At 40.2% G+C, this 12,459-nt stretch overlaps 1 protein-coding gene across 12 annotated transcripts in view; it reads right to left on the bottom strand.

Annotated features, from left to right (window-relative positions):
* Window positions 1-12,459, bottom strand: part of LOC122549101 (lipoxygenase homology domain-containing protein 1-like) — a 344,896-nt gene that overhangs the window by 118,773 nt on the left and 213,664 nt on the right. For all 12 annotated transcript variants that reach the window (XM_043688351.1, XM_043688353.1, XM_043688355.1 and 9 more), the window contains one exon: window positions 7,887-8,025. In XM_043688351.1, the coding sequence (XP_043544286.1) occupies window positions 7,887-8,025 (139 nt within the window). The remainder of the gene's footprint in view (window positions 1-7,886; window positions 8,026-12,459) is intronic.

Below are 12,459 nucleotides of genomic sequence, written 5' to 3'. Positions count from 1 at the left end.
CCAAGGATACTGGTGCCCCTCAGTTTCAGGTGTAGACCATCCTGTTTATAGAGGTCCCACCGTCCCCAGAAAGAACCCCAGTTATCCAAAAACCGGAATCCCTCCCTCCTGCACCATTCCTGTAGCCACGCATTTAAGTGTTCTCTTTCCCTATTCCTCGAATCTCTATCACGTGGCACGGGTAACAATCCAGAGACAACAACTCTGTTCGTTCTAACTCTGAGCTTCCAACCTAGCTTCCTGAAAGCCTGTCTAACATCCTCGGCACTCCTCCTACCTATGTCGTTGGTGCCCATGTGGACCACGACTTCGGGTTGCTCCCCCTCCCCCTCCAGGACCCGGAAAACACGATCAGAGATGTCACGTACCCTTGCACCTGGGAGGCAACATACCAAATGTGAGTCTCTCTCGTTCCCACAAAACTGCCTATCTGTGCCGCGAACTATTGAGTCCCCAGTTACTACTGCTCTGCTCTTCTTCGCCCTTCCCTTCTGAGTAACGGGGACAGGCTCCGTGCCAGAGACCTGAGCCCCGTTACTTACCCCTGGTAAGTCATCCCCCCCACAAGTATCCAAAACGGTATACTTGTTCTTGAGGAGAACGGCCGCAGGGGGTCCCTGCACTGGCTGCTTCCTCCCAGTCCCCCTCACTGTCACCCATCTATCTGCCATCTTTGGAGTTACTACTTCCCTATAACTCTGATCTATGACCCCCTCTGCCTCCCGAATGATCCGAAGTTCATCCAACTCCAGCTCCAGTTCCCTAACACGGTCTTGGAGGAGCTGGAGATGGGTGCACTTCCTGCAAGTGTAATCGGCAGGGATAGTTAGGGATAAATGTAGGGGAATGAGTCTGGGTGGGATATTCTTTGGAGGGCCGGAGTGGACTTGTTGGGCTAAATGGCCTGTTTCTACACTGTAGGGATTCTAATTCTCAATTTGCCAAAGATCCTTATAGCACAACTTCCAAATCTAAACCACATCCATTTGGAAGGACAATAGCAGCAGATATGTGGGAATACCACCTCCCAGCCACTTACCATCTTAGCTGGAAAATATATGCACCATTGCTGGGGTAAAATCTTGGAATCCCTTCCCAAATAGACTTATGAGTCGACCTACAGCAAATGGACTGGAGCATTCCAAGACTGCACCACATTCTCAAGGGCAACTAGGCATGGCCAATAAAAGTTGGCTAGCCAGCGATGCCCATGTTCCACCAGTGAAGTAAAAAGAAACATAGGTGGCAGATCAGAAGACCGGAGGGAATATGACAACCAAAAAAGAATGGTTAATAAACTAATAAGGAGAGAAAAAATAAAACTCTAATCATAAGTATAAAAATAGATAGAAAGAGTTTCTATATATATATTTAAAACAGAAAAGTTAACAAACTAAATATTGGTGCTATGTATACAATCAGTGAAGAGTACTGATAATGGAAATTTAAAAAGATAGAATCGTACAAAACAGAAACAAATCCTTTGTTCCAACCAGTCCATGCCAACCATAATCACAAACTAAACTAGTCCTCTCTGCCTGTAGTTGGTACATATCACTCCAAACATTTCTCATTCATGTGCTTATCCAAATAAGACCATAAGACCATAAGACATAAGAGTGGAAGTAAGGCCATTCGGCCCATCGGAGTCCACTCCGTCATTCAATCATGGCTGATGGGCATTTTAACTCCACTTACCCGCCTTTTTCAAATTGACAAGATGTAATAAGTGACATGCTACAGGGGACAGTGCTGGGGCCTCAACTGTTTACAATTTACATTGGTGACTTGGATGAAAGGATGGATTTAGAGTATATTTGTCAAATTTGGTGATGACACAAAACCAAGTAGGAAAGTTGTGTAAAGGAAAGAAAAAGGGTACAAAAAGATAGCAATAGATGAAGTGAGTCGTCAAAGATCTGGCAAATGGAGCATAATGTGGGGAAATTGTCAATTGTGGAAGAAAGAATTTCAAAATAAGCATATTAGCTAAATGGTGAGATATTGCAGAGCACTCTGTGATCAAGTGTTTGAATCACAAAATGCTAATATGCAGCTACAGCAAGTAATGAAGAAAGCTAATGTAATGGCATAATTTATTGTAAGGAGAATTGAATGTAATAGGTAGGGACAATATGCCATAGAAAGGTTTAGAGATTGGATAAGAACATGATAGATGGAAGTTAATGTTGAAAACTGAGAGGTTATCCACATTGGTAGAAGAACAGATATACATAGTATTTCTTATGTGGTGACAGGTTGGAAAGTGTAGATTGCAAAGAGACTTTGTCAATAAGTCACTGGAGGCCAACAGGCAGGTCAAAATTATTGGGACAGTTAATGAAATGTTAAACTTTATCATAAGGCAATTTGAGAACAGAAGTAGTAAAGTCTTGTTTCAATTTTATAGAATATTGGTTAGACTGCACCTGGGGTATTGTGCATGGTTTTTGTCACCTTACCTTAGGAAAGATATTATTGTCGTAGAGAGAATGCAATGAACATTCACCAGACTTGTTCACAAGATGGTGCCATTATCCTAGGAAGATCTCATACTGGGCCTATATTCTCAAGAATTTTAAAAAATGAGAGGTGATCGCAACTTCTATTTTTGTTTGTGAATGTTTTACCTTCCTTTTGTAAAACTGGCCACTACAGAATTGCCAATTTTTCAGCTGTAGTTAACTTGCATTTCTAAACTTGAAGAATATGCTGTACAGCCTGGTTATTAAAGGAAATAACCTAAAGAAAAAATTTAAATATAGTCCAGACAGAAACTGCAAGAAGAAACTATGGTAATGGTAATGATAGGTTTGGAATCCAACAGTATTTAGAATGTCATGTTACTTGAATCACGATTTCCTGATATGAGATCATTTTACAGATGCAAATAGTGAAGTTGTCCTTCACTAAAGTAAGTCTAAATGTGCAGCTAGAGAAGGTGCAGCCAAAGGAAGCAACCATTTCTCGGGTTGAGAACCCTCTTATTTAGTTCAATGTGCACTGTGCATGAGAAACGACAGATTAATATGTTAACATATGTGGCTACATCCATGTAGCAATAGAAAACAAGTTCAATGGTCTGAAAAAATGTGCTAGAGCTGTTTTGAGAACAGCAAGTAAATGGTCTAACAGAATGAAAGTGTATCATATTTTAGGTTTTATTATGACAAGGTTTTAATGATGGCAGACATCTAGCAATTAAGCATTCATGAGTAACCTGGTGAAATATATTCATTAGGTGAGTCTTTCATTCCACCACAGCACAGACCATGCTGGACTACAGATCAGATTAATGCAGTGTATGTGAGATACCTCAGCAGTAACAATCATGCCTTTATTTTGTTGCAGTCATCTAGGCCAGGACAAGTTCTAAAAGGTTAGTTCCTATTCATCAAACATGTTGAAAATTGGCTTTTGCTGTCAGAGATTTCAGTTATTGAAAAGATTTACCAAAGTCTATATACCCAACAGGTTATTTTTACAGGGTCTTAATGCTTCAGTTTGTGGTACCCTGCTGCCACAACGGAGATGTGCTTCCTTTGGACTGACATGGTTGCTCCACCCACAACTGGACTTTCTGGCCTTTCCATTAAGGATGGTTCAGTTTTTTTCTACTGTTACTTTCTAATTTCCCTTAAAGATATTTCCATCATCAATCCCTCTAGTGTAAGACCTAAAACAACTTTTATTAAGGTAAGACATGGGAGCAGAATTTATTCTGCAATTCAATCAGATCATGGCTGGTGAAGACGTAACCCAAAACACACACATCATTCAAGAACTCTGTTTAACAATAAAAAAAATCCAAATTTTGCACTTGAATAGAAAAGATCTGAACAGATGTGTGTGATGGCATTATTAGTTGCAAGTATGAGTCTTTATACTATTATAATGTGCTCAACTTTTAAACTCACATTTCACAGAAGCACAGCTGTAGGGAGTTCAGAAAGTTTTAAAAGAGATTTTAAAGCAATTGCAGCCATCCCATTAAAATAATCCTTCCTGATTTCCCAACCAACTAGTGGCTGCAGATGTGATTTAGGCATGAATGATGGAATTTCAAATCTAGTAGATAAAGTAACAATCCAATGTTGCAGGTTGAAGGGGTTGGTGTTAGCAATAAGAAAATTGGAAGTGTCAAAATTGAGTCCACAAGCTCTCAGGCTTCTGATCATGTCATTAACACTGCCCTGGATGTGCTACTGAGAAGAAAAATATCTTCCAAAGTAAATGAAGGAAGAAACCATAAGCTGAAACACAGACGGCAGGGGTGTTGCAGAGAAGGCCAGAAACAGGAGTGTTGCTCTGAGTTCTTTATAAGATGCATTTCATTAATCAATCCGGATCAGGAAAGATGAATATAATGACAAATGACTTTTAGTACTCACGATCCTATTCCATTCTCTGCAATCTCATCTCAATAACTTCTCACACCTACTTGCATGTCCATCAATTCTTCTCTTTCAATAGACTTCCTCACACTGCAATCTAACAATTCAACACTGCCACTTGTCATCATCATCTTCACATAGTTTCATGTATCTTCCCCATGACTGTCATCCTCAGCAATCTACTGGGTAAAATGGTAAAAGGACCTTTTGTTTAGCGAATTCTGTAGACATCATGTGAAAAAGGAGCGAACCAGAGGAAGCCTACTCATAGACTGGATAGTTAAAAGCTGCAGCATTGTGTTTATGTGTAGCCAGCTTATTCTTTCTTTCTTCTTCAGATTTTCCTTCTGGAAGTGAAGAGTTGCAGTAGATTGCACATCATAGCTGATCACTTGGTAAATAAATATTAACTACAAAAATGCAGGATTAAATACTGATCCTTTTCAGAACTATTACGTTTGGTTAATATGCACTTGTTTCAGGTAAAACATCCTTGCTTTTCAGAAATTTCAGTTTTATTAATTAACTTCAATGGAAATCATTGAAGGTTTCGCATTCTTGGCTATCACAAATGGATAGATAGGAAATTCCTTGCTACCTGTGACATAATTAAATAAAAGCCATCCGCAAATTAATAACCATTGCAATTATAGAATTAATATATAGAATCACTGCAGCATGGAAACAGGCCCTCCGGCCCAACAAATCCACATCAACTCTCTGAAAAGTAGCTCACCTAGACCCATTCCCCTACATTTAGCCCAGACTAATACACCTAATCTACACATCCCTGAGTACTATGGACAATTTAGCATGGCAAATTCTTCTAACCTGCATATTTTTGGATTGAGGAAGGAAACTGGAGCATCCAAAAAAAACCCATGCAGATACAGGGAGAATGTGCAAACTCCACATAGACAGTCGTCCGAGGCAGGATTCGAACCCGGGTCTCTAGCGCTTTGAGGCAACAGTGCTAACAGAGCCACCATGCTGCTCTTATTATAAACATAACAATAACTTGCAACTTTTCTTTTTAATCTTGCTAAGACAAATATTTATTTATGTATTCCATCTTTCCAGACTTTCACATGTGCAGCTGAAGCTACTGGAGATGACTAATGACAAATCCTCAAATGAACAAATTTCTTTACAGGTGCACTGCAACAGAACTGCTACTGAGTGCATTCCAGGTCAGACAATCTCAAGTCAGTGAGCCCATTAGTCAGATATTTGGGTTTTCACCAAGTGCTCCAGACTTCACCACTGAGTAAGAGTAGATGTCAGTTACAAGGGCAGGCGATAAGCATCTATGTTGGATTACGCACATTTCTCCAAGCTTATCTCAGCTAAGAGCCCCATCTCTTCAAACAGAGAATACAATGGGGAAAGGAGAAAGTACATCAACAATTAGTGTAAGCTACACGTAGTCACATCATGACTGTACACAGTACAGTGGCACAGGTCGTCTCTGTCCTGTCTCACCAGAAGTACAGATCCAGCAGAGGTGGCAGCATTATGGTATTCAGTCAGGAAGGAAATTAATTAAGAGTCTTCAACATTAAATCTGAAGTCTCACGGTATCGGGTCAAACATGGGCAAGGAAACCTCCTGCTTAATATCACATACTATTCTCCTACCTCCCAAAAAAACCCCAATCTCTCCATGGGAAAATCAATGCTCCTCCATGTTGAAGAGCACTTGCAGGAAACAGGGGTAGCAAGTGCATAGAATGGATGCTCACCACGAATTATGGTTGGGTAGAACCACTATTGACTGAGCTGGTTGAGCCCTAAAGGATATTGCTGCTTCAATTAGTTGAAGGTCTTGAGAGAACCAATAGGGAAAATATATATGACGTCATCCTCAATCTGCCTGTTACAGGCGCACCTGTCCATTACTGTATCAATAAAAGTGATCACCAGGGGATCTTAAAATTGAGGTCTCAACCGGATGAGTCCACAACCAGGTATGTCCACATACAAAGAGTGTGACAGTCCAAACTAGCAAGTTATCATCCCATCAGTCTACTCTCAAAGCATCAGTAAAGTGATAGAAGGGGTCATCAACAGTGCTACCAAGCAGCACTCAGCAATAAGCTGTGCAATGATGCCCAGTTTGAGTTATGCTGAAGTTATATCTCCTCACCTCATTACAGCCATGGTTCAAACATGGAGAAAACAGCTGAATTCCAGAGGTGAGTGAATGCTCTGTACTAAGGGATACATTTGATTGGGTGTAACGTCGAGAATCCCAAGCAAAACCAAGTCGATGGAAATTGGGGGAAAACTGCCCTGCCACAAAGAATTATGATTGGAGGTCAGTCACCTCAGCACCAGGATATAGCTGTAGGAATCCCTCAGGGTAGTGTCCTCAGCCCAATTATCTTCAGCTGCTTCAATGACCTACTCAGTATCTTTAAGGTTTGAAATGGAAATGTTCACTGATGATTGTACAAAGCAGTCCATTTCAAAATGCAGATCTGGGTAATATCCAGGTTTAGAATAACAATTGGCAAGTAACATTGACGCCATATAAATGTACCTTTAAACAAAACTGAAACAGCAACGGTAACCTTATTTTCCTTTATCTCTGTTCCTTGATCCAACCTTTGTATTGCCTCTTTCCACTGTTGTCCTGATCTCAAATTGCTCTGTGACTTTTGATTGTCCCAAATTGCTTCAGTTTACCTAAATATCTAAAGTTTTCTTTTTAGTTTTTGTTCTAACTTTAGTTTTCCCAAGAACCTTAAGTTTTTGTTTCTCTTTCAGCTAAAGCCAGATTCAAAATTGCAGATTCCATCACGATGTTAACATTGCTCGTTGGAATCGGTTAATTCATTGGGATGGATGGATGGTAAGTAAAGTGATGCTAATAGCGCATGTTCAATTCCTGTACCACCCAAGGCCATCATGAAGCGACCTCATAATCAACTTTACACCTTGCCTGACCCTTAGGTGAAATCACTATCATTTATCTCTCTCCAACAAGAGCACAGTCTTAAAGTACTCTTTGACTGTGGTGATAATGTTTTTAAAAATCACTCACTGAATAATTTATATAAGGCATTCAACAACCAATCTCTCTCAAGTGTTTTGGGTGCATGCAGCCGAATGTGGAGAGAAACTTAGAAGTCAATAGACAGGAACAAGTTGCCCAAAATACTGTTAGTTTTCTCAAATCTGATCCAATTGTCATGTGCAAACACATATTGTACTATGTTCCATTTCAGTCCATCGTTTAAGAGAAAAGAATAATGATACTAGTAAGAAAGATTTTACATCAAGATTTAATTATTAAGCAACTGGATAGTAAAAACATATAATAAATTCATATTTGTCTGTCATTCCATGCAGTGGGCATTAAAATGGTTATGATTCTAAGTTTAAATTCTCATTAGATGTGTGAAATTTCAAAAAATTGAAATTCTCAAACAGCTAATATTTTCATTAGCTGGCAAAACACTGTTAACTAGTTCAATGGGAATTACCATACCTGGATAGACTGGCTGCCCATCACTTTCTCTTATAAGAGGAAATTCACGCACAACATCTCCATCATCATGTTCTGTCGATAACCATCGATCTGCATTAAAGTTCAAAATCTTTCCGCTATTTACACATTTCATCAATACCTGGAATAAAAATGTATCTCAATGGATATATTTATATATAAAATTCATCCTGCATTTAACAACATGACATGACTTTTCTAATATTGTACCAATTGGTAGCTGTGGAATTCCAGTCCTGTGCTCACCAGCTGTAATTTCTTTATCATTCATGTAAATAATATGAATTACAGAAATGGTATTTCTACCAAGACTTATCTTTCTAAGAATTACCATAGGCTCCAAATATTTAGGGGTGGGGGAGGACAAAACTGAGTTTGATTGCAGAGGTATAGTGGAAATGTTGAATAAGTTGAGGTCTTACTAAATTTAATATTAATATTTGATTGTAAATTCTTGCTCAATTTTAGCATCCTGAAGCTGGCCAGGTTCACAGGTATCTGCTTGAAAGTGTGAAAGTAATAAAAGATCATTGCTGGAGACTGCTTGGATCATCACAGGTTGGTGAAGGAGATCAGCAACTGAAGAGAAGGGAATATAGAAGCTTCTTATGTTTCAAATAAATGGATCAGCCAATTGTTAATGCATAAGCAGTACTATAAATGTGCATGCACAAAAATAATTTGTAAATTTTGAACTGATTTAGAAACTAAATGTAACAAAGTTTGTGAGAAGATTTGTAGCTCGGGTGCTCGTTGTTGTGGTTCTGTTCGCCGAGCTGGAAGTTTTTGTTGCAAACGTTTCATCCCCTGGCTAGGCGACATCATCAGTGCTTGGGAGCCTCCTGCGAAGCGCTTCTTTGATGTTTCCTCCGGTGTTTATAGTGGTCTGTCCCTGCCACGTCTGGTTGTCAGTTTCAGCTGTCCGCTGTAGTGGTTGGTATATTGGGTCCAGGTCGATGTGTTTGTTGATGGAGTTTGTGGATGAATGCCATGCCTCTAGGAATTCCCTGATCAGTGGTGCTGGAAGAGCACAGCAATTCAGGCAGCATCCGAGGACAGGCAAAATCGACGTTTCGGGCAAAAGCCCTTCATGAACGGCTTTTGCCCGAAACGTCGAAGTTGCCTGTCCTCGGATGCTGCCTGAATTGCTGTGCTCTTCCAGCACCACTGATCCAGAATCTGGTTTCCAGCATCTGCAGTCATTGTTTTTACCTCTAGGAATTCCCTGGCTGTTCTCTGTCTGACTTGCCCTATGATAGTAGTGTTGTCCCAGTCGAATTCATGTTGCTTGTTGTCTGCGTGTGTGGCTACTAAGGATAGCTGGTCGTGTCGTTTCGTGGCTAGTTGATGTTCATGTATGCGGATTGTTAGCTGTCTTCCTGTTTGTCCTATATAGTGTTTTGTGCAGTCCTTGCATGGTATTTTGTACACTACATTAGTTTTGCTCATGTTGGGTATCGGGTCCTTCGTTCTGGTGAGGCAGAACAACAACAACATCCAACATGAGCAAAACTAATGTAGTGTACAAAATACCATGCAAGGATTGCACAAAACACTATATAGGCCAAACAGGAAGACAGCTAACAATCCGCATACATGAACATCAACTAGCCACGAAACGACACAACCAGCTATCCTTAGTAGCCACACACGCAGACAACAAGCAACATGAATTCGACTGGAACAACACTACTATCATAGGGCAAGCCAGAAAGAGAACAGCCAGGGAATTCCTAGAGGCATGGCATTCATCCACAAACTCCATCAAAAAACACATCGACCTGGACCCAATATACCAACCACTACAGCGGACAGCTGAAACTGACAACCGGAAGCGGCAGGGACAGACCACTATAAACACCGGAGGAAACATCAAAGAAGCGCTTCGCAGGAGACTCCCAAGCACTGATGATGTCGCCTAGCCAGGGGACGAAACGTTTGCAACAAAAACTTCCAGCTCGGCGAACAGAACCACAACAACTAAATGTAACATTTCTTGAAATGTCAAAAGGTAACATTACCCAAACATAGAAGAAATGAAACAGAATAATGTATTCTTATGATACGTATAATGGTAGAGAAGGAGGTCAATTTGCCCATCATGTCTGCACCTGGGCATTTTGAGTGTTTGCTTTTTTCTCCTAATCCTGAACATTATTTATAGTTAAATAATCATCTAATGTATCCTTGATTGCCTCGATTGAATATGCCTCCACTATACTGATCGACTGTGCAATCCAGACCCTGACCAGTCACTGTGAGATTTTGGTTTTCCTCATTTCACATTGTTTCTTTTGCAAATCACAAAAATCATGCCTTCTGTTCTTGATTCTTTTATGACTGGGAACAGTTTCTTCCAATTTACTCTGTTCAAACCCTTGATGCTTTGAAATATTGTATCAAATCTCCTCTTAGCCTTGTAAATATCTTCTGCACTCTCTCCAATATATTCACATTCTTCTTAGATGCAGCACCCAGAAGACCTGTCTACGATACTCCAGGTCAGGTTTAATAAGTGTCCTATATACTCATCAAAATCTCCCTAACTTGTACGATGTCCTTATCAATAAAGCCTAGCATACTATACGTTTTGTTCACAGTTCTTTCTGCCTGTCTTGCCATCTTTAGTGACTTAGTACATAGATATCTATCTCTCTCCTCTTGTATAACCCATAAAATAGTGTGCTTTATTTTATGCCATCACCATTATCTTTATACAAAAGCGAATCGCTTTACACTTCTCGACAGTGAATGCTATCTTCCAACTACTTGCCCAGTCCACCAACTCATCAGCATCCTTTTAAGGTTCTACACTGCCTTCCTCACAGATTCTAATTCTCCAAAGCTACGTGTCATCAGCAAAGTTTGAAACTGTCAGCTGCACAGGAAGATCTAGATCATTTATATATGTATAGATCAAGAAAAGCATGGGATTGTAATATTGAAGAACCGTGAAAATCCATTATAAACCTTCCTCCAGCCTGAAAAATACCCATTAATGATTACCCTTTATTTCAAACCCCTCATGTAAATTTTGCATCCATATCGTAACTGTGTTTTTGAATCCGTGGCCAGTAACTTCCCCAAATCTGTTGTGTGCCTTCCTCCTATACAATTTTCCAGCCATGTATCCAGCTGTCTTTCAAATTCTGTCCTCACTTAATCATGGTACCCAAAGCAATTAAGGGATTTCTTGCTTAGAGATGCTGTTAGCTAATTTTTGACCTAGCTTCCAAAATTCTTTTGGATGTAAGTTTGCTCGCTGAGCTTGGAGGTTCATTTCCAGACGTTTCATTACCTTACTAGGTAACATCTTCAGTGGGCCTCATGTAAAGCAATGCCTGTTTGTCTAATGTAGTGTTTGTTAATAGCCACCAGGATACATGAACACCAACTAGCCACAAAATGATATGACTCTCTCTCACTAGCATCCTCACACATGGATGAGGAAGGACACCACTTCGATTGGGACAACACATCCATCCTAGACCAAGCCAAACAAAGACATGCACGAGAATTCCTAGAAGCATAGCATTCTAACCAGAACTCTATCAACAAACACATCGAGTTAGACCCCGTCTACCACCCGCTGAGAACAGGAATAGGAAGTGACTTCATCACAGGAAATAATCACAGGAAATGACATCACCAACCCAAAGAAACCCAAACATATAAATAGGAAGCAGGAATTTTCAGCATTGCTTTGCCTGAGGCCTACTGAAGATATTACCTAGTAAGGTAATGAAACATCTGGAAATGAACCTCCAAGCTCAGCGAGCAAACCTACTTCCAAAACCTCAACCTGAGCTATAAATCTTCTCAAAACTTTTAAAATTCTTATGCAAGACCACCTTTGTCGTTAGCACTAAGTGGAAGATGACTTCAGGCCATTCACCCTAACCTATTCCGTGATACCCTAGAACAGAAGACCAGGGAGGTAACAAACTGTCCTGAAGTCATATCAACAACCACAGAAACAGCTCTTTGGCCATGCTAAATTGCCCACAGTGTTAGGTGGATTAGACAGGGGTAAATGGAGGGCAATGGGTCTGGGTGAGTTGCTGTTCGGAGGGTCGCTGTGGACTTGTGGGGCCAAAAGGCCTGTTTCCACACTATAGGGAATCTAATCTAATCTAATCTAAGATTTGATGGATATGCCATGAAAATACAAGCATGCTAGATTAGAGTATGTGAGGGAAGTACAAAATCTGCAATAGTTATTATAATGCAACAGTCTCAATGAAAAGATTTGTAGAAGGTAAGAGGGAGGACTAAAGCAGAACTGCTCATTCTAATTGCTTATGGACTTTTCAAACTTCTGGGTAATCCAAGATGGAGGACGGGAAAAATTTCTGGCTGTAAGAGCTGCTCATTGTTTTTGAGGTATTTCAGGTGCTGGAGGTGATTTCCTCAAATTCCAGGAGCAGTAATTACTGTTTTATATGCTGTTGCATTGTTTTGGAACTTTGGAAAAAAAAGTCAAACCAACAGCAGTTTAAATGGGAGAAAGGAAGCACGTGGTGAGGACAGTGCAGGAGAGAGAGAGGAGAGAGAG

This window comes from Chiloscyllium plagiosum, chromosome 4 (assembly GCF_004010195.1).
Source record: "Chiloscyllium plagiosum isolate BGI_BamShark_2017 chromosome 4, ASM401019v2, whole genome shotgun sequence".
NCBI lineage: Eukaryota > Metazoa > Chordata > Chondrichthyes > Orectolobiformes > Hemiscylliidae > Chiloscyllium > Chiloscyllium plagiosum.
The sequence above is the reverse complement of the archived record's forward strand: the minus strand, read 5'-3'. Positions and strand labels throughout refer to the sequence as shown.